Source organism: Somniosus microcephalus, chromosome 16, assembly GCF_052327205.1.
Source record: "Somniosus microcephalus isolate GS21.2 chromosome 16, FLI_Smic_1.0, whole genome shotgun sequence".
Taxonomy (NCBI): Eukaryota; Metazoa; Chordata; class Chondrichthyes; order Squaliformes; family Somniosidae; genus Somniosus; species Somniosus microcephalus.
Window position 1 is genome coordinate 73133834 of NC_141002.1, and position 26355 is coordinate 73160188.

The 26355-nt window shown below is 42.0% G+C and overlaps 1 protein-coding gene across 14 annotated transcripts in view; it reads left to right on the forward strand.

The window, feature by feature from the left end:
* The window catches only part of LOC147106278 (small integral membrane protein 29-like), an 88158-nt gene that overhangs the window by 45831 nt on the left and 15972 nt on the right, over window positions 1-26355 (forward strand). For 6 of the 14 annotated variants that reach the window (XR_015081410.1, XR_015081406.1, XR_015081408.1 and 3 more), the window contains 5 exons: window positions 7591-7963; window positions 8071-8096; window positions 10711-10834; window positions 14233-14408; window positions 22142-22227. Coding sequence is in view for 5 of the 14 variants with exons in the window: in XM_086009256.1 (XP_085865382.1) it covers window positions 7850-7963; window positions 8071-8096; window positions 10711-10834; window positions 22142-22186 (309 nt within the window). In the remaining 9 variants the exon portion in view is untranslated. Of the gene's footprint in view, window positions 1-7590; window positions 8017-8070; window positions 8097-10710; window positions 10835-14232; window positions 14409-15429; window positions 15495-22141; window positions 22248-26355 lie in introns of those variants that run through there. The other 8 variants (XR_015081407.1, XR_015081414.1, XR_015081413.1 and 5 more) reach the window with 8 other exon arrangements.

The window sequence follows — 26355 nt, forward strand, 5'->3', positions numbered from 1 at the left end:
AAAAATGTATAAAACATTCTGATGGTAGGATGTGCACTGTTCTTCAATCTTTCTGTTTTTCCCTCATAACATTTTTTTGTCATCTTATTTACCTATAAGTGATGTGAGTTTTGAAAACCTGTTTTAATGTGAAAAACAAAAATAACAGTTTAGTCACATCCATGTCACAATATTGCATTTGAGATGGATATCATGAAACAAGCTATGAAATTAATTTTCAAGCTTCAGTTGTAAGTACTGTATTGGAAATAAAACTTGAAGTTCTATGACTAATTAAGACTGGATCTGATTAAAATTCTTATAGCTTTGTGCACTGTTTATTGCATGCCAAAAATTAACCTTGTATTGAGCTAAGATATGCACAACTGAATATAGCCAACTGGCCAATATAGTCTCATTAGCCAAAACATCACAGCAAAATTGGAAGCTATTAGGTTGGTGTTGCTGGTAACTCCAGCGACACAAAATAAAAGAGCCAGCATGATGGTGTGTTTTAGTTGGGCCCAGGCTTAATTCCCCACCATTTAATTCCTGATCTCAGCCATACTGATGTAAGGAGGCACCGCGTGAAGGACCAGCCAAAAGAAAGAGAATGAAGTCAGAGGGAGAGCCATCTGTTGGCTACTTGCACCTTTATGTGACTAACAAAAAGTAGTGTTCTGAATTGATTATGACTGCCATAACATGCTGTTTGTTCACAGTACCAGAAATCCAATTATGATGGGTTTTGTATACGGGGATATGTATTACTGCGACAGGCCTAAAAATAACCATAACTAGGAGGCTGTAAAATATTGGGATTCAAATAATGGAAACCACTCCAGCTTTGCAGTGCATCTCTTACCTCTCCGGCACTGTCAATTCCAGGCACCCCTAAGGATCTATCCTTAGTCCTTGCCTCATCCTTGTCTACAGGTCACATCATCAGCTGGCACAGGGTAGCTTTTATGTGCGCTGACGCTACCCGGCTCTACCTCTCCAGCACTCCTTTTGACCCCATAAGGATGCTGTTAGACTGATTGTCTGACGTCAAGTCTTGGATGAGTTGCAACTTCCTGTAACTCAAGATCAGGATGATTAAAGTCGTTGTCCACGACCATCTCCATGCCTTTGCCATTGATCTTTTCCTCTTCCCAGGCAGATTCTCAAGCTGAACCAGACCATTTGCAACCTTGGTGTTCTGTTTGACTCCATATCTGATCCCTCATAAAATTATTTACCTCCACCTCTACAACATCACCTCCATCCATCCCTTCGTCAACCTCTCTGCTGCTGAAACCCTTATATATGCCTTTGTCACCTCTAAATATGACTACTCTGATGCTGTCCTTGATGGTCTCCCATCCATCACTTTCTGTAAACTCCAAACTTGTTTGCAAATCTGCTACTCGTATCCTGTCGCACACTAAGTCCTGCTTGCCCATCACCTCCATTCTCATTGATCTATGCTGGCTCCTTGCTCACAGAAACATTGGCTCATAATTTGCTATAGCAGGGCAACAAATGGCACTATATCCTCTCCCCTATGCCTGCTCGTTTGAGTCCGGCAATCTGTGCATCCGTCCTTCCATTTGCTCTACCATTGATAGTGGAGCCTTCAGCTGCTTTTGTCCTACTTTCTAGAATACCCTTCCTAAACCACACCACCTTTAAATAACTTCTCAATACTCAGCTCCTCGACCAAGCTTTCGGTTACCCATTCTAATTTCTCCCTTTCAGGCTTGGTGACCATTTCCATATGCATATTTGTGAAGTGCCTTAGGAGGTTTCTTTATGTTGAAGGCACCATATAAATGCATGTTATTACTGATTCACCAACCATTGGAAATCTTTCATTATTTACTCTCTCGAACCCTTTCAAAATTTTGAACACATCTGTTAGATCTCCTCTTAATCTTATTTGCTTTTTTTAAGTCTATGATTGTAACTATATCTTCTCATCCCTGGTATAATCCTAATAAATCTATATTCTACCTTTTCCATGGCTTTTATATTATGTCTATAATGAGCCCAAAACTGCACCAGATTACATCAAAAGGACTTGTAAAATTGCATATAACACTTACATTATTTATGTCCATGGCCACTCAATTTAAAAACTACAAGAATATTATATTTTCAGTTCTGTTCAGAAATAATGAGACAATCTCATAGGTTGGCTGAAAAACTTTTAATTGTACTAGTTTATTAATTCTAGTTACAGACTAATAACTATTCCATTAACTTTTAAGAAGTGTCATAAAAAGCCAAATAAAAAGATAATGAGCTGAGTAGAGCACTATATTAACCCTCCAAGTGTGAATTTGTAAGATCCAGTTTTTCATTATATTTTAGACCATTAGAAATACAGCAGCATCGAACCACTATAGTTTTTGAAATCTTACACTTCACTCTACCGCAATCTATTACAAGATTATTGGACTTTATTGCCCACTTTTTTCAGTTTACATGTTGTGCTCACGTTATGAGATGAGCAATATGTTGCAATAAAAAAATTGCAACAGTATTATTTGTAAGATTTGTGTTTATAGTTTGTCATTCTTTTTCATATTGAATTGATTGCAAATTACTCTCAATGCTGCTTTATCTTGGGTAAATAAAAATTAACTCCACATCTGATCAAGTAGATAGCTTTTTCTTCCCCATCCCTTTTAAAACTACCTTCTTTTTCAATTGCCATTCAATTCTTGTACTTTTAGTATTAGTTAACTAAAATGGTAAAGGTAAAGAGAACAATCCAACATATTGAATGTGTACAAGTTGCTTACCTGACCTTTTCTGTTCTCTATCATCAATCTCAACAGAGGTAAATGACGCACGCCTAGTCCATTTTCAATTTTAAAAACTGATTCTTCACAAAGTCCAGTATTGTCTTTCATAGGTCCAGGAGACATCAGTGGCTGTCTAAATAGGCTAGAAACACTCATTGGCACACAGAACAAGCCTACTGGTTCCTCAGCCAATCTGTACTAACCCTTTAGTCAGACTAAAATTTAAGTTCATGTGGTCACCAGCCTGAATAATGAATTGTTTGGTGGGAAGAAGACTTGTGCAGAATGCGCTGGCAAAACAACAAACTATTTTAATATCCAATTAAATTAATATTAGCCAGTTCAAAGGACATATTTCTGTACTTACTTGGAACTAATCTTGAAACCGAAGCTTATACATTGCCAACAAGACTAAATGTGCTACTTTAATATTTGGCATTAACAACCTAATTGTGTTTAAAGTATGTGCGGTTGTAACATTGTCCTTGCACCTGGACTACAGCTTTATTTTGCAAGAGCAGCTCACAATTGAAATGTTTCCTATTGTCATTTTGACCAGTTATAATGTATCCTTTATGTACCTGACGTAGTAACACATCGTAACCTAAAATGGTGCGGTGTGTTGTGCAGAAAGCCACTGTGCCACACACACCACCATACCACGAAGTAATGGATTCACATTCTCTGTGGTTCCATTTCTGAGATCAGCTGTGCTGTCTAGTGTATTGTTTTTTCAGGAGGAGTGCAGAAAATTCCAAGGAGGAATCAGTGTCTAAAAAGGGATCTGAAGTGGTTTATGTTATAGAGGAAGGGCCCAAGGAAAAGAGGATATTTTAGGAAACTGGATAAATAAGTGATTACCTAAATTTTATTCATTAAAACAGCATGGTCTTTTAAGAACATAAAGCAAAGGTTCTCCGATCAATCGGCAAATTTGTCCGGTGCATAGCTGATCCATGCAGACTAGGAAGGTTCCAAGTTCTGTCCCTGATGTATGTCAAATTAGCTGCTCTCAGTCAGAGAGGCAACTGGAGTGCTACAATTGGTTTTAACAGCCCAGATTTGGAATGAGAACTTACTTGCCATGGTTCCTGTTCCTTATTGGTTGAAAACACTCCTGAGAATCCCAATCAAGGTTTACACAAGAATAACAACCACTTGGATGAGGTACAGGAAGGTGACTGGAGTCCTTGGAATCCTACCCCAGCAAGAAGTAAATGACCCACTACAGCACAGAAAAAAGCCATTCAGCCCAACTGGTCTGTGCCGGCGTTTACGCTCCACACGAGTGGAGTACAATTTCTTCATGGTAAGCGAAGAGTAGAAAGTTGCCAGGGAAAAAGAAAACATTTGTTTTCTCATTATTGTTCCACCTATTTTTAAAAGGAAAAACATTTACTTCATCAGAGATATATAGGGCCCGATTTTAACTGCCCCTGCCTGGTGGAAACCGGTTGGGGGGGGGGGGCGCGCCGTGCCGTTAAAATAACAGGAATCACTTACCCCCTGTGATCCCACTTCCTTTTTGCCATGTCCCCATATTAACCTGCTCTTTTGAGCAGGTGAGAAGGACACCCACAGGAAGGAAGCTGGGTCCTAAATTAAATATGCAGATCAGGTCCGATGATGTCATTGGGACCCAATGTGCAACTTCAAGCTGAAGCCTGGGGAGGGGCAGTATCGGCTCCCCCATCAGGCAAAACCTGTTGGGAGTCAGTTCCTGGGCCAGAAGAAGCCCAGTTTTTAAATTTATATTTCAGGTTTCCTTGTGGGGCCAGAGTGCTCCTCAAGGAAGCCTTGGGCCTCCCTTTCTCCAGGCTAACCCCACACCCCCCCCCCCTCCCCGATCGGGACCAGACCTCCCCCTACTTTGATCATGGCCAGATTCCTTACTTAATACATGGGAGCATTCCCATGGGTCAGGACCAATGTTCCCGTTAAGCTACACAGCCACACAGTCATCTGCAAGGTCCCGCGCAGGCTGCTCACCGGCTTTTACATTGCAGATACCGCACATGCGCAAAAATTTGAATGGGCCACGCATTGGGGGAGGGAGGCCGCGCAGGAGGCAATGCAGCTTACGGGGGACATTGGTCAGGACTCTGTATTTTATTTAAATGAGGCCCTGCCGTTAAGATCGGCAGAACCTCCACACCCCCAGCCTTGCCAGGTTCATTGCCCGCTATTGGGCCCCGCTCGCTTCCCCCTCCCCCCCCCCCCCCCAAATTAATATCGGGGCCATAGTGACTGAAAAATTAGCATAAGAATCCAAGCAGCGATGAGTTAGAATATTCTTTTCTCATTCCTTTCCTAAATATGGCAGCTCATGGTAGAGTACAGTTCCCAGACATCTCTGGTACTACTTGTGTGAACCAAAAGAATGAGCGTCCACAGGCGACAAGCTGAATCCTGTCCTCACACTATATTCACACAAATGCACTTTCCACCAACAGTCACTAGATAACCATTGGGAACAAGGAGAGTGGTTGATTTGCCACCCTTGATGAGATCAATGAACTCCGTACAGATTAAAAATTGACTCTGGATACAGCATTCAGGTTTATACAACTCTGTTCTATTCTGTCTTTACCAACTGAATCATTGGGGAGCTTTAAAGCAAATCAGAGTTACAGGGCGAATGATAGGATTCTGAGAAGACTTCATATACTTTTGGAAACAGATGCACACTTTAAAAATATTTTAATATTTTTTACCTACCAAGATGTTAGTGTCAAGGAATAGATTTTTTTTTTCAATTTTACTTCCAGTTTCTGACCCAAGAAATCCAATACAGCACAGTAAAATATAGAGTAAAACTGTCTCCACTTTGCTCAGCGATGTCCCTTAATCCCATAGTGGACTAGTTTGATACTTCCATTTCCCTTGCAGGGGTTTCATATGGCCTCTGAAAGAGATTCCGAATTAGTATTGACTTGTGGGCAATTCTATGCTGTGCATGCAAGCTTTCTAGGAACTGGATTAATACCCTACCTGAAATCAACAAACTCAGTACACAAATTGGGGTGTGCATTTATGCACTGTGCCACTGGGGAGCTTTAAACTCATCTCTTATAAATACCTTTTGAATTGGCACAAGAAACTTTCATTCCATCAGTTGGGCTGAAATGCAGCCAAAATATGAAGTGGGAGGATAGATGTGAATTCATTTTTAAAGTCCCAACAGAATATTGTTTATAACGAAATAATGTACAGTTAAATTTGAATTTAATTACTCTGGTAAACATGAAAAATGTTGGTGATTCAGTGTATCTTTGATCCCAAGCAGAGCTTCCGACCCCATTTCCTCTGTCACAAAGACCACCTGCTTCCACCTCCATAACCGTGTGCACTTTTCCCCTATTTCACTCCATCTGTTGCTGAAGCCCTCATCCACACCTTTTATAACCTCCAGACTCAACTATTCTAATCTCCTAAATAACAACAGAAAATGCTGGAAAAACTCAGCAGGCCAGGCAACATCCGTGGAGAGAGAAATAGAGTCAACGTTTCAGGTCGAAGACCCTCTGTCGAGACTCCACATAGGGTTTCGACCTGAAACGTTGACTCTATTTCTCTCTCCACGGATGTTGCCTGGCCTGCTGAGTTTTTCCAGCATTTTCTGCTGTTATTTCGGATTTCCAGCATCTGCAGTATTTTGCTATCATATTCTAATCTCCTGGCTGGCCTCCATCCTCTGTAAACTTGCAGGTCATCTGAAACTCTGCTGCTTGTGTCCTATCCTGCACCAAGTTCCACTTATCCATAACCCTGTCCTATATTAGCTCCCGGTCCCTAATGCCTCAAAATTCTCAATCATTTATTTAATTCCCTCCATGGCTTCGCCCCTCCTATCTCTAACATCCACCAGCACTACAACCCAACCCCCCATCCCCCCACATACAAATTCTCCGTTCCTCTGACTGGCCTCTTGTGCATTTGCTCCACCATTGGCATCTGTGCCATCAGCCACATAGGCTTTATGCTGTGGAATTCCCTCCCTAAAATCCTCTGCTTCTCCATCTCCCTCTTCCTTTAGGACCTTCTTTAAAACACACCTTTTTACCAAGCTTTTGGCCATCCCTCCTAATATTTCTTTCTTTGGCTCTGCTTCCATTTTTTTATTACACCTCTGTGAAGCGCCTTGGGATAATTCTCTACATTAAAGGCACTATATAAATTCAAACTTACTGAATCATATGTAGGTCTGAGCCGCAGATACCATAAGATCTTAATCAAATGGTATACTGAGACTCGCTGTTCAGGTTGATACATGGAGAATAATTAATTGTGCAAAGTGCTGTGAGGCCAACACTGCCTATGTTCTATACCTCAGTGTAACCTGTTATTCTCCGGAGAGGAGGGTGAAGTGTGAAAATTGCAGTGTAACGAAAGTGACATCACATTGAAGAGCTACTCAGGTTCCTGTAGTTTCTCTTTCCCTGCTGCCACCACCCCATCCCCAGCTTTCATAATTGCTATTCTATTAATATTACCTCCATCAAAGCCATGACATTGCTGACATATTTGTTTAGTTAAACTCTACAAGGACAGTAAGTGTACTACTTTAAATGTACCTGCAAGGCAAAGATAACCAATGTGACAGCTGCAAAATCTTCCTTTCTTGTTAAGTGCAAGCATGCATCTTTGGAATGTGATCTGTCACTGAAATTTATAGTTTCTATGCACTTCCACGATAGCATTTCAAAAGACTGAAATGGATATAGCCTTGGTTGATAGTTGGGCCTTTGTTTAACGAGGTTTTTATAAAACCCACATCTTACACAGTCTTAAACTGACTTTTCCTATCTTTCATTTTTAGCCTATTTGAGGGTGCTGACTGTCCACAACATAACCATGGGTGAAACAGAATAACAAGGAATCTTGGTCGCTTCAGGTCCTGTTTGAATTTTTCCCCAATGACAATCAGATGACGATGTTCCAGTACGCAACACTACAAATATACACCATGAAAAGACTGCAGGACTTAATTTTGAGAAAAACTTTCAGAAACACCACCAATCAAGCACAAGTATAAAGGAAAACCTACTTTCATCACATGAGCAAACAGAAAAAGTGTCATGCCCAATCAAACAACCAGCACACCCCCTGACAGTAATCATAGTGCATCAGTCCTAGGATTTATGCTGATTCCAGTCACAGTCATAGTTGTCATTGGCATTGCAGTTGTAGTGGTAACACATTTTAAAATTCTTTTAAATACATTATTTTCTGCAGCAATTTATAGGTATGCCATATAGCACTTTTAATATTTGTCTTTATTGCTTGTTTCTTTTGCCAGATAAGGTATGTTCGAAAGAGACGCAGGTAAGGACATTTTAAATGGGGAATTTCCTGAAATGATTTTGCTGACTTATAACAGGATTAGAAAAAAAGTGAAAATATTTGACAGCAAGCATGGCAGCTGAGGTTCTCCGCTCGTTGAAATCGCTACTTATAGTTTATGTGCTTTTCCTTGTAGAATCCCAAATTCTCTTCCAAGAATTTTGTGATAGTCTCTGCAAATATCGTGGAAATAGTCTGGATAGTCGAGCTGAAAATGGATTTTATTTTGGTCTTATTTCTGCCCTGTAGGCGTCCACATACCTGTATTAATGTTTTTTTTGTTGCAATACACGACCTGGTGGTAGGTGAAGGAGAGGGAGGCTTTAAATAGATCAGTGTGGTGCAGGGAGCCTGTGATTACCACATGTCGGAAGTAGAGGGAGTCAAGAGCCTAGTGCTGTGCTGACAGCAGCTCTTGCCAGCACTTCCTTCCTGCAGGATATGAGGAACTCTGATTTCCTGATGAAAAGTGATTGAGCTAAATGTGCAGTTGATGCATCAAAGACCAAGTTACTGTTCGTGTTAAATAAAACATCCATGGAACGTTTTTGATAGCTTTTGATTTTACTGGAAGAGTGTCATTTTTAGGAAATTCTTAAAAAATGGCAAATAAATTAAATTCGCTTAAAATGGATCAGATAGCAGATATCTTTAAGTATGGTATTGTTAGTTTATACTTTAATTTTCTATTAAATAATTTGTCACCCTTCATACATATTCTATATATATTTTTAATGGGCTTGGTTCTGGCTTCTGTCTTTAGATATAACATGTTTTCATGTTCCTGTGTAATATTAATTCTATGGACATGACTTCCTTATGAATGAAACAGGAAAGATCTCATCAGCAATTTGGACACATATGAGTCATTACATTACACAAAGGAGACATGGCCTGTGTTTTTCATTTAGGATGTGGAGCATCCTGTTATTAACTAAACTGTTTATACAAATGTCAAAAGATGTGAAACAGCATACTATCTACAACCATTTTAAATATTCGCGGTCTTTTAAGGGTCTATATTTAGATCTACAACCAAGTAATGCCATATTGCTCCTATAGAAGGTTTTTTTTGTTAACTGAAGTACTTTTAAGCCATTTACTGAGTATTCAGTTTGAAGTCATAAAGATTTGGCTAGCTGTCTTTGAATTTAGCTGAAAATTGGCATTTTTGCGTATAAGGCTGTAGTTTTGACTTAATTCCCCTTCATTTTCTATCACCCTTCCCCATTGCAGCCTTGCTTTTTATTTCAGCTGGGGAGGTGGGCTAGCCTTCACTGTGTGTTCCATGACTACTATCAGTGCCTCACTCTGGCAGACTTTTAGGAGCTGTGCTTCTTCTGGAAGGTTCTGCTACATAGTCGTCCTGCCTAAAGTTGTAACAACAACAAAAAATCATCTAGTGAGGGCAAATCATTTTGAATAATAGTCTGGTAGTCAAGGCTAAGATTCAAACTTGCGACGATGTAGGATGAGAATATAATGTCTTACTGCAGGAAATAAGGACAATCCTGAAATATTACAACCGTAAAAGGTGAAAAATAAACCAAACAGAAAATGTATGAAGTAAACTGAATTCAGTAGACCAGTTGTTGCTCAACCAGGTAGCCATATATCATTTCTTGTCCGGTTAGGTATAGTTTCCTGAATAGTTCCCACTGTACTTAAACTATAGCCTGCTCAGTCTTTCCTCATAATTGCATCATCTCAATTCTAGTAACATCCTTGTAAGTCTTTGCTGTACTTTTTCTAGTGTTTCAATATCCTTTTTGTAGTGTGGAGACCAGAACTGCACACAGTACTCCAAGTGTGATCTGTTCTGCTACCTGGCCTCCACCTCCTCATGCCCTAACCTTTGTCAAGAGTAATATGGCATCTTTTGAAAGTCCATGTATACCACTTCCACTCCATTGCCATTGTCTGTCTGTTATTTATTCAAGATGTATTTTGTCCTTGAAACACACTCCACCCTGTGTTCTTAATAATCTATACAGATGGAGGTCATGAAACTAATTTTATATTTTAGCAATATTTTGGCCATTGATTCGTGACATGCTGGATAGTAAGCTGAAGATTTGCAGTGCAACATAATCTGAACTATGGTGATCTTAGCCTTGCATTTGATACACAAGCTATTGTTCAATTTTTTAAAAAGCCTGCGTGGGGTGCCACAAGGTTCAGTGTTGGGACCAGTATTGTTTCTAATTTATAGAGTGACTTGGATTCAGAAACTCAATGCAAATTGGCCAAATTTGCAGACAATATCAAGCTAAGACGGGCATTGGGGGAAACAGAAATTACATTTTGAGTTAGACAAAATTTGTGGGCAGAACAATAGTAGATGATTTTAATGCATAAAAGTATACGGTACTGCACATGGACAACACATATACTCCATGAAAGGTCTTGAAATAGCTAAGGATCAAATTGAAAGAGACCTAAGATTTTAGTAGACTCAACATGTTCAATCAATGCAGAGCAGCAATTAACAAAGCCAATAGAATGTTGACCGACATAATCAAAGTCAGAGGATGTCGTGATCAAACTGTACAGTGCCCTGGTCAGACTGCATCTTGAGAACCATGTCCATTTCTAGTCACCAGGAAACAAAGGAGACATTCAAGCACTTGGATCTGAGTAATGAAGAAAGGCTTGGGGAACTTGGAGTTGCTAGCCTGGAATGGAGGCACCCGAGAGGTGATCTTAAGGGAATGAAAAGGGTAAATCTGGAATACTACTTTAAATTAAATTGAGTGTATGACAGGGGAATGCAGTTTCAAACTAGTAAAAGGTAAATTTAGGACTGGTATTAAACTCTTCATATGAAGAGTGATCAATGCTCGGAATGCACTTTTAGGTAATGTAGTGAAAGCAAAAACCCTGAAATCATTTAAGAATCAATTAAATGCAGCGATGGGAAGACTGTAGGGTCTTTCTGGATAGATTACATTTGGCCCAACCAGTCCATACTGGCGTTTATGCGCCACTCGAGCCTCCTCCCATCCTTCCTCATCTAACTCTATCGGCATAACCCTCTATTCCCTTCTCCCTCATAGGCTTATCTAACCGCCCCTTAAATGCATCTATACTATTTGCTTCAACCAATCCCTGTGGTAGTGAGTTCCACATTCTCACCGCTCTCTGGGTAAAGAAGTTTCTTCTGAATTCCCTATTTGATTTCTTGGTGACTACCTTATATTGATGGCCTCTACTTCTGCTGTTCCCCACAAGTGGAAACATTCTCTCTACTCTCAAAGCCGTTCATAATTTTAAAGACCTCTATTAGGTCACCACTCAGCCTTCCCTTTTCAAGAGAAAAGAGACCCAGCCTGTTCATCCTGATAGGTATACCCTCGCATTTCTGGTATCATCCTTGTAAATCTTCTCTGCACCATTTCCAGTTTCTCTCTCTCCTTATGGCAACCACAATTTGTACACAGTACTCCAAGTGTGGTCTAACCAAGGTTCGATACAAGTTTAGCATAACTTCAATACTTTTCAATTCTATCCCTCTAGAAATAAACCCTAGTGCTTGGTTTGCTTTTTTTATGGCCATGTTAACCGTGTCGCTACTTTTAGTGATTTGTGTATTTGGACTCCGAGATCCCTTTGTTCCTCTACCCCACCCAGACTTGCACCCACCAAGTGATAAGTGACCTCCCTATTCTTCCTACCAAAATGTAATACCTCACATTTATCTGTGTTGAAATTTGGTCTTCATTGTGGCTGTCATCCCCGCAGTCTTTCTCCTTGTCCTCACAGGCAGTGAGTACATCGTACCTGTTGGACAGGACCAGTGTTTGTGGGACCTCCTTCTCAACCTCTCCTACGTTCCCGCTACCCGGCTCCCTAACAGTCACACCCTCCCTTTGCTGAACCTGTGCTTTCCTCTGGGGTGTGACTGTATTCTGGATAAAACTATCCAGAAATTCCTCCCCCTCCCTTATGTTTTGAAGTGTCTCTAACTCGCACTCCAGCTCAATGACTCTGAGCCGGAGTGACTGAGGGCAGAGACAGTTCCTGCAGATGTGGGAATCCGGGACAGTCTCGCTGTCCACAAACTCCAACATACTACAGTCCCGACACATAGCCTGCCCTGCCATCTCTAGACTTTGTTATTTATTTGCATATTTAATCAGATAAAGTTTTTAATCAAATGATTATTTATAGTTATATTAATTAATTAGTTTAACTAGTTATTATTTACTAATGTAATAATTATAGTTCCCCAGCTCTTGGTTTAAACCACTGCACTAGCTTAGAGAAAGAAAAAAACGCTGTAATACTCACCAACCAATCACCTAACTGCTATCCTGTGATGTCACCCCTTGATTTTTGTTTCGGGCTCCACTCCTTTTATCCCCCCGCTCTCGCCACTGGTCCCGCTCTCACGGGATGAATTAGTTGAATTAAAATGGACTGAATGGCCGTCCACATCCGTAAGTATCTTGTGATAGGGTGGAGCTTGGCTGTGATTACATTGTTACATAGTCTTTACAGCACAGAAATATAGTATTTACAGCACAGAAACAAGCCATTCAGCCCAACTGGTCCATGCCGGTGTTTATGCTCCACATGGGCCTCCTGCCAGCCTTCTTCATCTAACCCCATCAACATATCCTTCTATTTCTTTCTCCCTCATCTAGCTTCTCCTTAAATGTATCTATGCTAGTCACCTCAACTACACCTTGTGGTAGCGAGTTCCACATTCTAACCACTCTCTGGGTAAAGAAGTTTCTCCTGAATTCCCTATTGGATTTGTTAGTGACTATCTTATATTTCTGTCCCTTGGTTCTGGTCTCCCCCACAAGTAGAAACATCTTCTCTATGATGCTGCCAAAACTTGCTCCCTAGGCTCTCACCTGCAGAATGGTTACTTGGGTGTGGTACCACAGATATCCAGTGAAGAGGAAATTGGCAAAGGAAAAAAATAAAGGGTTCTGCAGTGGCACCTCATTGTAACGGTGCTGTGGAAACCTTACTTTCATACAGCAAGGGGGATTCTAAAGCAGCCAGAACACTAAAACTGCATGCACAAGTTTTAAGCACTGATTCATGACCTTGTTTCTAGCTGATATACTGTCCTCAATGGCTAAAGGAGATACATACAGTCCAACAAGTGCAAAACCATTTGCTGGGCCACACAGCTGGACTGAGCTGTGCAGCCTGCTAGTGACCAGAAAACAGGGCTGCTTCTGATGCTAACGTTTACATTATACTGGAAGGGGGAACATGAAGCTGTGAGAGGTACCTATGGGAATAACTTTCTTTAGTTTCTGGCCTCCAGTACTTCACCGAAATGGTGATTCTTTATTTGAGCCTAGACAATAAGTGTTGGCTTGTTTGACCATAATGGGCGGAAGAGGGATGTCACATCGAAACCAGATTATGTCCTTGCCTAACATCCACACACACATTCTTTCTAACGGGATTCAGTGGATAGCAATCTGGAGAGGAAAGCTTGTGATTTTCCCTCTCCCCAAACTCACATGCACTGAGATCATTTGTAGCAGTCCTGCTTGAGATCGGCTAACTCTACATATATCAGTGTTTGAATCTGAGTTTACCTGGACCAAACAGCTTAGTACCATACCCCACAATGTATTTACCCATTGAATGATTCATTTTATTTGTTTTGGTCACCTGGTGACTGCCACATGTGAAAACATACTATTCTGTCTTAAGAGCATCCAATTCAAGCTACTCCCACTTGTAGGCTTTCTCTTTTCCCAACATGGAGTATGCACACTGTCTTTGTAGGGACACATCCCAATTGCGTAAGTCCAAAGAACATAGTTGCATGTTGACAGAGCCTTGGCTCATGGATCCCCAACCACGTTGAGAGTTACTACTGGATTTTAACTGCACAGTTTACCAGAGCAGGGTTTTGCACATCAAGGGAACTGCTCTGCTCATTAGGGCTTTGGCCTGCAGAGAGTTATTTGGAGACAAATAGGAAGACTAATAACCTCCAGTTTTAGGTCTATCCTTAGGTTATGTTGGTAAGCCACAGTGGCTGGTTGATCAACAGTTCCCTAGAGTGCTTGTACTTGGCTCGGGTATCTGATTACCAAGTTTGACATAGAAGGTTGACTTGGTTCTGATCTTCCATCACCAGGTTTGCTATCTTGGAGCCCTCTTGACTCTGAAAAGACACTACCTACGTCTTCCTTTCCCCCTCCCCTCCCTCGTGGAACATAGTCATAGTTGGTCATTAGACAACTGAAGACAAGTGTGGGTTTGAGCCCATGCTAGGTGGACAGCAGGTACTAACAGCTCCTGACTAATGGAAAGGTGAGCAGCACAACTCTTCACAAAATGTGCATGTGTACTGACGATGACATGCTTGCAAACCATACCCTGTTAAATATTGGTCCAACAGTTGAAGGTGCAGACTTCAGCCTCAGCCTTTTTGAAACTCAATCATGGGAAGCCTTACATATTTTAATGTATGTCTCATACTGGCCTCCAGACCGCACCTTCCAACAGCTGACTTATCAAGTTTCCTCATCAGCTATAGATGGACACATAGCTTCAATGTGGTGTAAGGACCTACCAGCCACTTTGATGTTCTAGACATCCAAACCATTGAGACAGCCACAATTACTATCACCATGACAAACATCTTAAAATCAGTGAGAAATTCATAGAAAGCTGAAAATAAGATTTGAGCAGGAATTTTTTTAAGTTTATATTAATGTTGAAAGAACAAATTGTTATGAGGGACTGTATTTTGGTATGTACATTATGATGCTAAACTTGTACTGACTGCTAGAAAACTGAGATATTCAAAGTGCCACAGTGCTACTTCAGCACTAATTCTGTCCTACGTCTGATAAACATGTTGTGATCACTTATTTTTCTTTTTTGTAACTAAATAATCATCATCATCATCACTGGCTGACCATTGTTGGAGCTCCTGTGACTGTCCACCACATCTCTAAAGGTTTTGGATTGTCCATGGTTGCTCTTTCATTGCCTTGTTCAGTACTGCAGCTGCATCATGGCTTGCAGGTTGTGGATGCCATTGACTAATTCAAGGTTTAGCTCATCCGTCTTTTGATGCCGTTTCCGCCATTAAAGGCTCCACTACTCTAGGCTTGGTACTTTCTCGAGGTGACCAGGTTCCTTTAACAGCCGCCCGGCATTCAGCGTTGACTAGTCATAGGGAGTACCGCCTACTCTCATTACAGTAGCAGGTTTTAACACCTGACCTGACTCTAAGCAAAATATTAATAACCGTTAAAAATGATTTGCTAAATATTTCTAATGCAATGCAGGGAAAAGAATGAGTAGCAGCCCTTTTGTTTTCCAGAATTCCTGATTTGCCTCCTCCCCACCCCCTCCAATTTCATTTAAAAAGATTGAAAAGTGACAAAGGTAAAAATTTAAACTAAATATAGAGTTGTACTTATATTGCTCTTTTCATGACACTTATCTTTTGAGGGTCACAGTTCCATACTGCAGCCAACTGGCATATACTTTCATCATGTGTAGGAAAATTGTGCAGGATATGGCCAAACACTTTGCTCAGGAAACCTAAATTTATTTTTAGCTAATACAGAAAAGTTACATATTATTATGTAACTGTTGTACATTACAATTACATTGGCATTTTATTTTCTGACTTGCTATGCCTGTTGTAAACTATTCACTGGTATCAACTGTATTTATGGACTATTTGATATAATGTGTATTCAAATCATTATTCTACTTTGCTTTGCGAAAATGTAAAATTTCAGTAGTAGAATCTCCAAATAAGTACATTTGTTTCATTAAAACAAAATCTCTACTCTTCCCAGAAAGCTTTAAGAGCTTGCATTTATATAGCATCCTTCATGTCCAAAAGTAATTCACAACAACAACTGCATTTATATAACATCTTTAACGTAGAAGAATGTCCGAAGGCATTTCATAAAGACACATAGAGACACAAGAAAAAACAAACGCCAAACCAAAGAACAGAAGTTTAGGAGGGGTTACCAAAAGCTTGGCCAAAGAGTTGGATTTTAAGGAGGGTTTTAAAGGAGGAGAGGGAGGTGGAAAAGCAGAGCTCTTTAGTTTGGGAATTCCATCTGAAAGCCCTGCCACCAATATTGGGGTGACGGGAGGATTGCACAAGAGGCTGGAGTAAGACAAACTGAGAGTTTGGGGAGGAATTTTAAGCCTGGAAAGGGTTACGGAGATAGGGAAGGATTTAAACCCAAAGACGAGGCATTGGGGGGATTGGCAGCCAATGTAGGTGGATGAGGATGAGGGTGATGGGTAAGCTGGGCTTGATGTGGGATAGGATCTAAGCAGCAGAATTTTGTATGAGCTCAAATTTAGAGGGTGGAGGACGGGAGGTTGGCCTGTAGAGAATTGGAGTAATTGAGTCTAGAGGTGACAGATACATCATTAAGGGTTTCAGCAGCAGATGGGCTGAGGTAGGGGCGAGGGGAAATATGTGGTCTTTGTGAAATATGTAGTCTTTGTGATGGAGAAGATATGGAGTTGGAAACTTAACTTAAGATCGAATAGTCTGGTTCAGCCTAAGACAGTGACTGGGTAGTGAGAAGGAGTTTCTGGTGAGGGTACAGAATTAAGGCTCATCCAAGACTGGATGTCGGACAAGCAATCCAATAGCACAGAAGCAGTGGAGGGAGGTGGTGGAGAGTTAGAGCTGGGTGTCATCAGGATATTTGTGGAAGTTGACTCCATGTCTGGATTAGGAATCATGTAGATGAGGAAGAGGAGGGGATCAAGGATGGATCCTTTGGGAACTCTGCAGGTGAATGTGTGGGGGTGGGAAGAGAAGTCATTGCTAGAGATATTGTGGCTGCAATTGACTAGGTAAGAATAGAACCAAGCATGGGCAGACCTATTGAAGTGGACAACCGAGGTGAAGCATTGGAATATGATGGAGTGATTGATAGTGTCAAAGACTCCAGGGAGGTTAAGGAGGGATAATGCACCATGACTACAGTCAATGAGAATGTCATTCGTGACTTTAGTTAAGGCAATCTCAGTGCTGTGAGAAGAGTGGGATTCAGACAAGGAGTTGCAGCAGATATCGGCACAGATCTGGGTGGTGACAACACATTCAAGGACCTTGGTGAGGAAGGAGAGGTCGGAGATGCGGTGGTAGTTAGCAAGGAGAGGAGGGGTGAAGGTAGGTTTATGAGAGAGGTTATGATGGTAGTTTTGGAAGGGAGGGCGACAGTACCTGAGGAAAAGGAACTATTTAGCTAGCACGCAGCTCAGGAAAGGAAGTTGAGTGGTCAGCAGTTCAGTGAGAATGGGGTCAAAAGTGCAGGAGGTCAGCCTTATGGATGCAGTGAGTTTGGATAGGGTATGGGGTAAGGTGGATGAGAAACTGAAGAGAGATGGGAGTTCAGGACTAAAGTAGGAGGATGAACTGGGAGAGATTTAACTTGGTGGGGAAGGGGATGCAGTAGAGGCAGCTGAATGGATGGTTTCTATCTTAATAATGAAGAAATTCATGAGCTCCTTGCACTTATTAAAGATGATGCTAGAGGGGGTAGGAGAGAAGGATTTAAGGGAATGATTGATAGTGGGGAAAAGGAGCCAGGGTTATCTTTTCCCTCCAGAATGATTCAAGAGTAATGTGCTATTTTGTTAAAGGAGAGCGAGGCCTGGTGAAACTCGATGTGATCAAGTCAGATGTGCTGATGGATAGTTAAGCCAGTTGTATGTCAGTTACCCTCACGTGTGTGCCCCTTGGATGCAAGGGAGCAAAGATGGAGGGCAGTGCCAGGCAGACGATACAGGATGCTGATTTTGCTGGGGACTAGGTCATTGAATGCGAAGGATTGGTTGAGCATATCAGCTACCAACGTATCATGGCAAATGGAGGGTTAAAGGGTAGGCATCTAGGAGTTCACTAAAAATAAGAACATAAGAAATAGGAGCAGGAATAGGCCATACAGCCCCTCAAGCCTGCTCCACCATTCAATAGGATCATGGCTGAACTTCTACATCAATTCCACTTTCCCAATCTATCCCCATATCCCTTGATTCCCTTAACGCCCAAAAATCTATCGATCTCAGTCTTGAATATACTCATCGACTGAGCATCCACAGCCCTCTGGGCTAGAGAATTCCAAAGATTCATAACCCTCTGAGTGAAGAAATTCCTCCTCATCTCAGTCTTAAATGGCTGACCCCTAGTTCTAGACTCTCCAGCCAGTGGAAACAGCCTCTCAGCATCTAACCTGTCAAGCCCGCTCAGAATTTTATACGTTTGTGAAATTTATACGTTGCAATGAGAGAATTAATTATTTTTGAAGTGGCTTTACTGTTATGCAAGCAAATTTAGCAGTCAATTTGCTCAGAGTAAAGTTTCACAAACAGCAATTAAGCGAACGACCAGTTAATTCTGTTTTGAAGGAGGATTGTTGGCCAGGATATTAGGAGTGGTGCCATGGGATCTTTTACGCGCACTTAAACAAGCAGGGAGGGCCCATTTAATCTCTCATCTGACAGATAGCACTTCTGATGGTGCAGTATTGCCTCAGTAATGTAGTAGAGTGCCAGCCTAGGTTATGTGCTGGAGTGGAGTTTGAACTTACGACCTTCAGGCTTGGAGGCAAGCGTGCTACTAACTAAGCTAAGCTCGCATTTAGCGGGTAAATGCATACAGGCAAATAAACTGAATGATACAGACCAGGTTTGATTCCTGGTCTGTGCTGAGTTAGCCAACCTCAGCTGGCAGCAGTTGCGGTGCTATAATTGGTCTTGGCGTCACTGGAATAAGGAGGGGAAACACCAGCCAACGTTTCTGCTCCTGACTTGTCCAGTGACTCCTGCTGGGCCATGCACATGTGTGGATGCCGAGTGGAGACAGGATGTCTGTTGGCTGTGATGCCCCTAACAAGTAAATAGCCCACTGACATCTACCATCTTGGCATGCACATGAAGACATCTCACTTGTAGTGCTTGTGAAGAATACCCCAGTAAAAAGAGTGCCTTCAGGTGAGCAAGAGGAAGAAAAGGGAGAAAATTGGAAACGACCAATGCAAGAATGTATTCTGGTTAAGAATAGTGTAGTGAAATGATTTAAAACTGTGAAAAGGATTTTAAAATAGAGTACAAAGGAGTCTGGTATCTATAGCTAAAAGGCTAAGTCTTTGAACTCTCAGCCAGGAGTCTTAAATAATATTTGTATTTGGGTTTTCCCAAAGGTTTTGTTTAATAATTTTGGGAGTATGGATTCACTTCCTGTCCTACGCAAGTACAATTCTTATCAATACCACTCTTTTGTTACCTGCTGTGTAGATTAGAGGGACGGAAAACTCAGAAGTTTTATGTAAAAGAAAGTGCGGACATAAGTTATTAATATTGTGAGTGGGCATGCACTTTGTATTTTTAGACACCAAATATTCTTTGTTCTTACATGAAAGGAGTTGAACCTATTTTGAACTGCATTCAGATCTGGAAGGATAACTGATTGATTCCAACAAATCTGTTGGTAATACTATTCTCCTCCATACTTTACCCAAGTATCAGAATAGGCAAGAGGATAAAATGTGAATGAGGGGCTTTTGTGTAACTTTTCTAAATTTTCATTAATCTTTCAAAAATAATAATCTTTGTATTGCATGAATCAAGTGAAAATTATGAAAAACAAAATTGTGAATTTGATAAACTACAAACATTTCTCCCTGCTCAAATACTGTAAATGACTAACACACAAGCAAAATATGTCATGTTTAATTGGAGGGTAATTGCATATTAAGTTTGCCTGCTTAACGAGAGAAAATTGCTAATTCCTATCTGATTAAGGAATCTTAATTATTAGAAAATAGACCTTGATATAGCTCTGAAAGGTGCACATATATACAGGGGTACTCTGTAATGGGCATGTAAGGTAATTGATTTATTAGAAGACTACTTTATAATTAACCTTTTTGCATATGGAAATCAGTTCTAATCACATTTTCTACATTTTTATTCTCAGTAGAATAATGAATATATTGCACTGTGCAATCCTAATGCTGCTGCTCTGACATTGCATGTGCTGACAGTGAAATGACATGACTGCACACTATTACCATCTCGTCCAGCTTCTAATCTCTTTTACTTCTTTTGGTTCTTTTATTCTTTTGTCCGATCGCAGCCCTGCCTTCGATCTAGTTCCTTTTCTCTCCAGTTTTGAAGAAGGGTCAAACCCGAAACGTCAACTCAAATTTCTCTCCACGGATGTTGCCTGACCTGCTGAGTTTTTCCAGCATTTTCTGTTGTTATTTCGGATTTCCAACATCTGCAGTATTTTGCTATCGTAATAGTGTGAGATCAGCTCATTTAAATGTTACAGCTTGAAGTGCAAAAAGGTCAGGGAGCAGGATTTTAGGAGAGATCAACTCTTAAAGACTGCTGTTCTGTCGTTGCAGTCCTGCAAGTGAAGTGGAGGGAGAAATAGCAGCAATAGGATCCTGTGATCCTACTCCAAAGCATGTAATTAGAGAGGGATGCCAAGATGAATGCCCATAAGTCTCCTCAGTGCTGGTAAATGACTTAGGCAAAGTTAGCAGATGCAGTGCTCCCAATAGCAAGAACAAACTTGCATTTATATAGTGCCTTATCACATCCTCAGGATGTCACAAAGTAGTTTACAGCCAGTGGATTATTTACTGAAGTGTAGTCACCATTGTTATATAGGCAAATCTGGTAGCTAATTTGTGCACCGTGATGTTCACAAACAACAAATGAATGAATAACCAGATCACCTGTTTTTGGTGGTAAGGTACTGCTTGAGGGAAGAATGTTGATCATGGCACCATGAGAGCTCCCTGCTCTTCAAATATTGCTATGGGATCTTTTACATCCACCTGAGCAGGTTGATAGTGTCCTGGTTTAACATCTCATCAGAAAGATGGCATCCCTAACACTGCAACACTTCTTTCGTGCTGCCTTCAAGTGTCACCCTAGATTGTGTGTTATAGTCTGTACAGGCTTCTGACTCAGATGTGAGAATACTAACCGACAGAGCCAAGCAATATAGCGAAGAAGCCTTCCATGCAGTGCATATTCTATATGGGAGCATCTTTAGATAAGTTGTAACATCCTGTAGCTCAATGTTGGTAAAACTGAAGCCATCGTGCTTGGCTTTTGCCATTCACTATCCTATCAAGCTCACTGGCTGCTCGCTCAGGCCAAATTCAGTGGAGAGCAACTTTGGGTTTCGATTAATCCTTAGCTGAAATTTCTACCTTACATCCAGTCTATCCCTGAAACTGGTTTCTTACACCGCTGGAACATTAGTTTGCTTACACCCCTGTCTCACTATTGTTACCTCCAGTTTTTGTCCTCCCTTCCACTGTCAATTTCATCCTCCATAAAAACTCTCCTAGCTGCACCCATGACCACCCCCAAATTTTTAACAAAATTGTCATCTACTCCTTTACACTGAGGAGTAATTTCTCCAGCCACGCATCCCACCTCTTAACCGCCCCTATTCCTTTGACTTCAAATTACTGCTTGTCTATTGCCCCCTCCATTTCATCGTCAGATGTTGATACTTCAGCCATTGTGCTCTGCTCTTGGTACCGACTCTCTCGCAAAATCACTTTGCCTTGTTAGCTCTCCCTTTGCCATCAAAAGCCTTCCAAAAACAAGGTATTTCAAAACCTGCAGAGAACAATTGCACTGATTATCATGTATTTTCTTCAACATGTTTGGATCTTAATAAAATGTCTCATTGTGCTAGCTGTAAAACAGTTATTTAATAAGTTTCACAGACACTATTGGAGAATGAAAAGGTTAAAAGCTATTGCTCATCTATCATTTGAATGTGCACAGAAGCCAAGTGTTTTGACTGCTCTAACAAGGTCTGTCCTACAGTGAAGGTAACATGAAAGAATTAATGACCTAAGGTCCAGTAGTCTTGCTCAAGAGCGAGTGCCTTAACTGAGAGGGTTATAATAATGGTAGGCTGTATATTTATTGAATGTTTTCTTGGGTAAGTTTTTCTTGCTTCAGTAGTTGAAAATTAATCCCTCTTAAAAGGCCTTTATTTTATTTCAAAGGTTAGAAAAGCTACGCAACAAATTGGTGCCAATTTACTCGTATGACCCCAGTGAGGATCATAACGATGTGGAAGAAGAATCTTTAGACCCTAATGGAGAAGTAAAAGTAAGTAAAATCTGTTGGGAATGTATATTTTACATAGAATCTATTATGAGCTGGCGATGACTGAAACTGTTAGAACTTAAATAAAATTAAATGAAGCCGCTTCTCCTAAAGGGTCAGTGAGCAAAGGCATCACCTAGTGATGTAAAAAGAGTACTGAGCATTTGGTTTGAGTATAAAACAAGGCTTTAACCAACTGTTTCACAACCATGAGATTCTAGTTACATCACTAGTTCCTGGTTACAAAAACGTCCTGGGCAAGCTGGGCCCATGCCAGAGTATTTATACTCCTTGGACGGCGCCACCAGCTGGCCGCCCAGTGTTACTTCATGAGTCATTTCTTCATGAATGATAAGATTCATGACATTCTTCCCGCCTGAAAGATTTGGAAGTCCAACGACTTCCTTCTAGCGGATTAGACGGACCACGAATAGCCGCAGTCTTTTAGATCTTTGTGGCTGGAAGGCACGTCTCCTCTGACCGTGTCTTGGTCCCTGGGTCGCTTGGTCCATACTGGTAGATCGACAGGGCCCATGTCGCCTTGATCAACCTGAGGGAGACAGGGGAGATCGTGACTCCGGGTGCGGGTCCCCACAGGCGCAGAGCTGGCTTCATCTTGTTTGGTAGCCGGGGATTGACCGACGTCCTGGCTTCGGGTGGCCATCCCGTGGGGCGCGCTCAGCTCCCCGAGTTGATCCAGTGGAATAGCCGGCAGATCCCTTGATGTCCCAGGTAAGGCGTCATCCTCAAAGGAGCGCAGAGTGTCGGCATCATTACTATGGGTCCCTCTATCAGTTGGGTCCGTGGGACCGGTTGGACAGGGAGCCAGATTTCGGAGTGAAACGGTGGACTCCCGGCCATCAGGGTACCGTGAGTGCGCGTATGTGGGATTAACGTCTATTAGTTCCACCTTGTCGACGTGGAGATTGTTTTTGGAAGATTGGATGAATCTTCGGAGCAGCACGGGGCCAGGAGCTGCCAACCATGACGGTAGGGACGTCCCATGAGTGGAGCGACGCTGGAACCTGAAGAATCGCTCGTGAGGAGTGACATTGGTGGACGTAGAAAGAGGAGACCTGATGGAATGCAACACGTCAGGGAGCATAGTTTCCCACTGCTGGTCTGGTAGGTTGCGTGACCTCAGTGCAAGACGAATAGCGTTCCAAATGATAGCGTTGTATCTCTCAACCTGTCCGTTACCGATGGGATGTTACGGTGTCGTTTTACTTGTGGCGATTCCCCGTTGGGAAAGATAACTTTTGAGTTCGCTTGACATGAAGGAGGGACCCCGATCAGAGTGGATGAAGTTGGCCGTACCGCAAAGGGAAAAGACCTGATCGAGGCATTTGATCACTGTGGAAGTAAGCATATTGGGACAGAGGAAAGCCAAGGGAAAGTGTGAATATTCGTCCACCATAGTAAGTAAGTAGGTGTTTCGCGTTGAGGAAGGCAATGGCCCTTTAAAGTCAATGCTGAGTCGCTGCATAGCATGTATGAGCGAGCCATCCGATGCGGAAGAATTGCGGTTTTAATTCCGCACAAATTCTACTGGTAGAGCATGTTCTTTTCACATCTTCCGTAGAAAATGGGAGATTTTTAGATCGCACAAAGTGCAACATACGGGTAACGCCAGGATGGCATAAGTCAGTATGAAGATCCGCAAGAGTCGAAGTTGACATTGAAGAGCAGAATGCACGCGTGAGGGTATCCGGGACTACATTCTCTTTGCCAGGTCGATAATGTATGGTGTAGCCAAAGGTGGCCAATTCCATCCTCCAGAGTTGTATTTTGTTATTCTTGATCTTAGTGCGTTTCCGGTTATCCAGCATAAAGGCCACGGAGCGCTGAGCGGTTATAAGCGTGAAATGGCGACGAGCGAGAAAATTGCTCCATTTACGTACTGCTTCGATGATAGCTGTAGCCTCCTTCTCGACAGGAGGATAATGGAGCTCACTACTCTGCAAAGTTCTGGACAGAAATGCAACGGGTCGACCACCTTGATTCAAGGTAGCCGAGATCGCCACCTCCGATGCATCGCACTCGACCACGAAAGGAAGATTTTCATCGATGGAATGAAGTGTGGCTTTTTCCAGTTGTCGCTTGAGAAGGTTGAAAGCTGAAATAGCCGTTGCCTCCAACGGAAATGACTTCATGTGAAGCAGGGGCTGGATCTTGTCGGAGAAGTGGGGTATCCACTTCGCATAATAGGCGAACATGCCGAGTGCCCGACGAAGAGAGCCGAGATTCGTAGGAGGAGGGAGCTCCTGAAGCGGACGAAGTCGCTCCGGATCCGGTTTGATGACACCTTTGCCCACCCAGTAGCCAAGGATGTTGACTGATAGTACTGATTTCACAGATTTGGACTCATTTAAGGTTAAGTTGTGACGACGGAGAACGTCAAAAAATTTCTGGAGGTTGGCATCATGCTCCTTCTGGTCATGACCAGCAATGGTGATATTATCCAGATATGGAAAAGTGTCCGTTAAGTTCTCCTGTTTGACTAGGCTATCCATTGCCTGTTGAAAGACGGCCACCCCATTGGTGACCCTAAATGGAAAGCGACAAAATTGATAAAGCCGACCATTGGCCTCAAAGGCCATATACTTTTTGTCAGAGTCCTTTAACGGTACTTGATGGTATGCGCTCTTTAAATCAAAAGTTGAAAATACCTTGTACAGGAAACTTTCGATTAACCGGCCCCTAAATAACCGGAAATGTCGGTTAACCGGCAAAATTCAGGAGTCGGTTTCAGCTAACTTTTATAACTTTTATTACTTGCACAGCAACAAATTGAGGAAGGCAAGGGTTTGGCTGCAGCTGTTGCTAAGCTACAGAGACGCTTGCAACTTGTGGATGTTGTTCTGAAGCTGTTGCTAAGCAACAGGGTTTGTTGCTTCATACGGAGCTCTAAGGTCCGTATCTTTCACTATAGCGTTTGGTTATCCGGAATTGTTGCTGAACCGGCACCACGTCGGTTCCGTCCGTGCCGGATACCAGAAAGTTTCCTGTAGTTGGCAAGGTTATTGACCATGTCATCGATGCGTGGTAGTGGGTAGGCATCCAGGTCGGTATACTAGTTAATAGTTTGCGAGTAATCGATGCAAAGACATTTCTTGTGTTGCTTCAGAGGATTTTTAACAACGACGACTTGAGCCTGCCAGGAAGATGAACATGGTTCAATGATACCGTCGGCTAGAAGGCGAGAGATTTCTGCCTCGATAAAGGATCGATCATCTTGACTGAAATGTCATGATTTAGTGACTATGGGCTTACATCGGGGGGGAAAGTGACTTTTCTTACTGCAATGATTGCAGACTGCGTTAGGAGCAGGACAAAATTTCCTATATAATAGCAAAATACTGCGGATGCTGGAAATCTGAAATAACAACAGAAAATGCTGGAACTACTCAGCAAGCCAGGCAGCATCCGTGGAGAGAGAAACAGAGTTAACGTTTCAGGTCTGGGACCCTTCATCAGAACTGGAAAAAGCTGGAAATGTAACAGATATTAATTGTTGAACTCTACGTTGAGAATTAAAGTGGAGAATATTCGTTGCTCACGATGCGGTCTCCTCTACATTGGGGAGACCAAACGCAGATGGGGCGACCGCTTTGCGGAACACCTCTGTTTAGTCAGTAATGGTGACCCTGAGCTTCCGGTCGCTTGTCACTTTAATTCTCCACTTCACTCCCACTCTGATCTCTCTGTCCTCGGCCTATTACATTGTTCTAATGAAGCTCAACGTAAGCTCGAGGAACAGCACCTCCTCTTTCGATTGGGCACTTTGCAGCCTGCCGAACTCAACGTAGAGTTCAACAATTTCAGATAATAATCCCTGCCCCCATTTTTCATGCAGTATGATTTTGCCATTCCCATTTGCAACATTTTCACAGCATGTTCTTTCAATTCCTTCCTCCCCTCCTAACCGCCCCCCCCCCCACCCCGTCTCTGCACCTGCTTAATATCTGTTACATTTCCAGCTTTTTCCAGTTCTGATGAAGGGTCCCAGACCTGAAACGTTAACCGTTTCTCTCTCCACGGATGCTGCCTGGCCTGCTGAGTATTTCCAGCATTTTCTGTTATTACAAAATTTCCTATAGTGGAATGCACC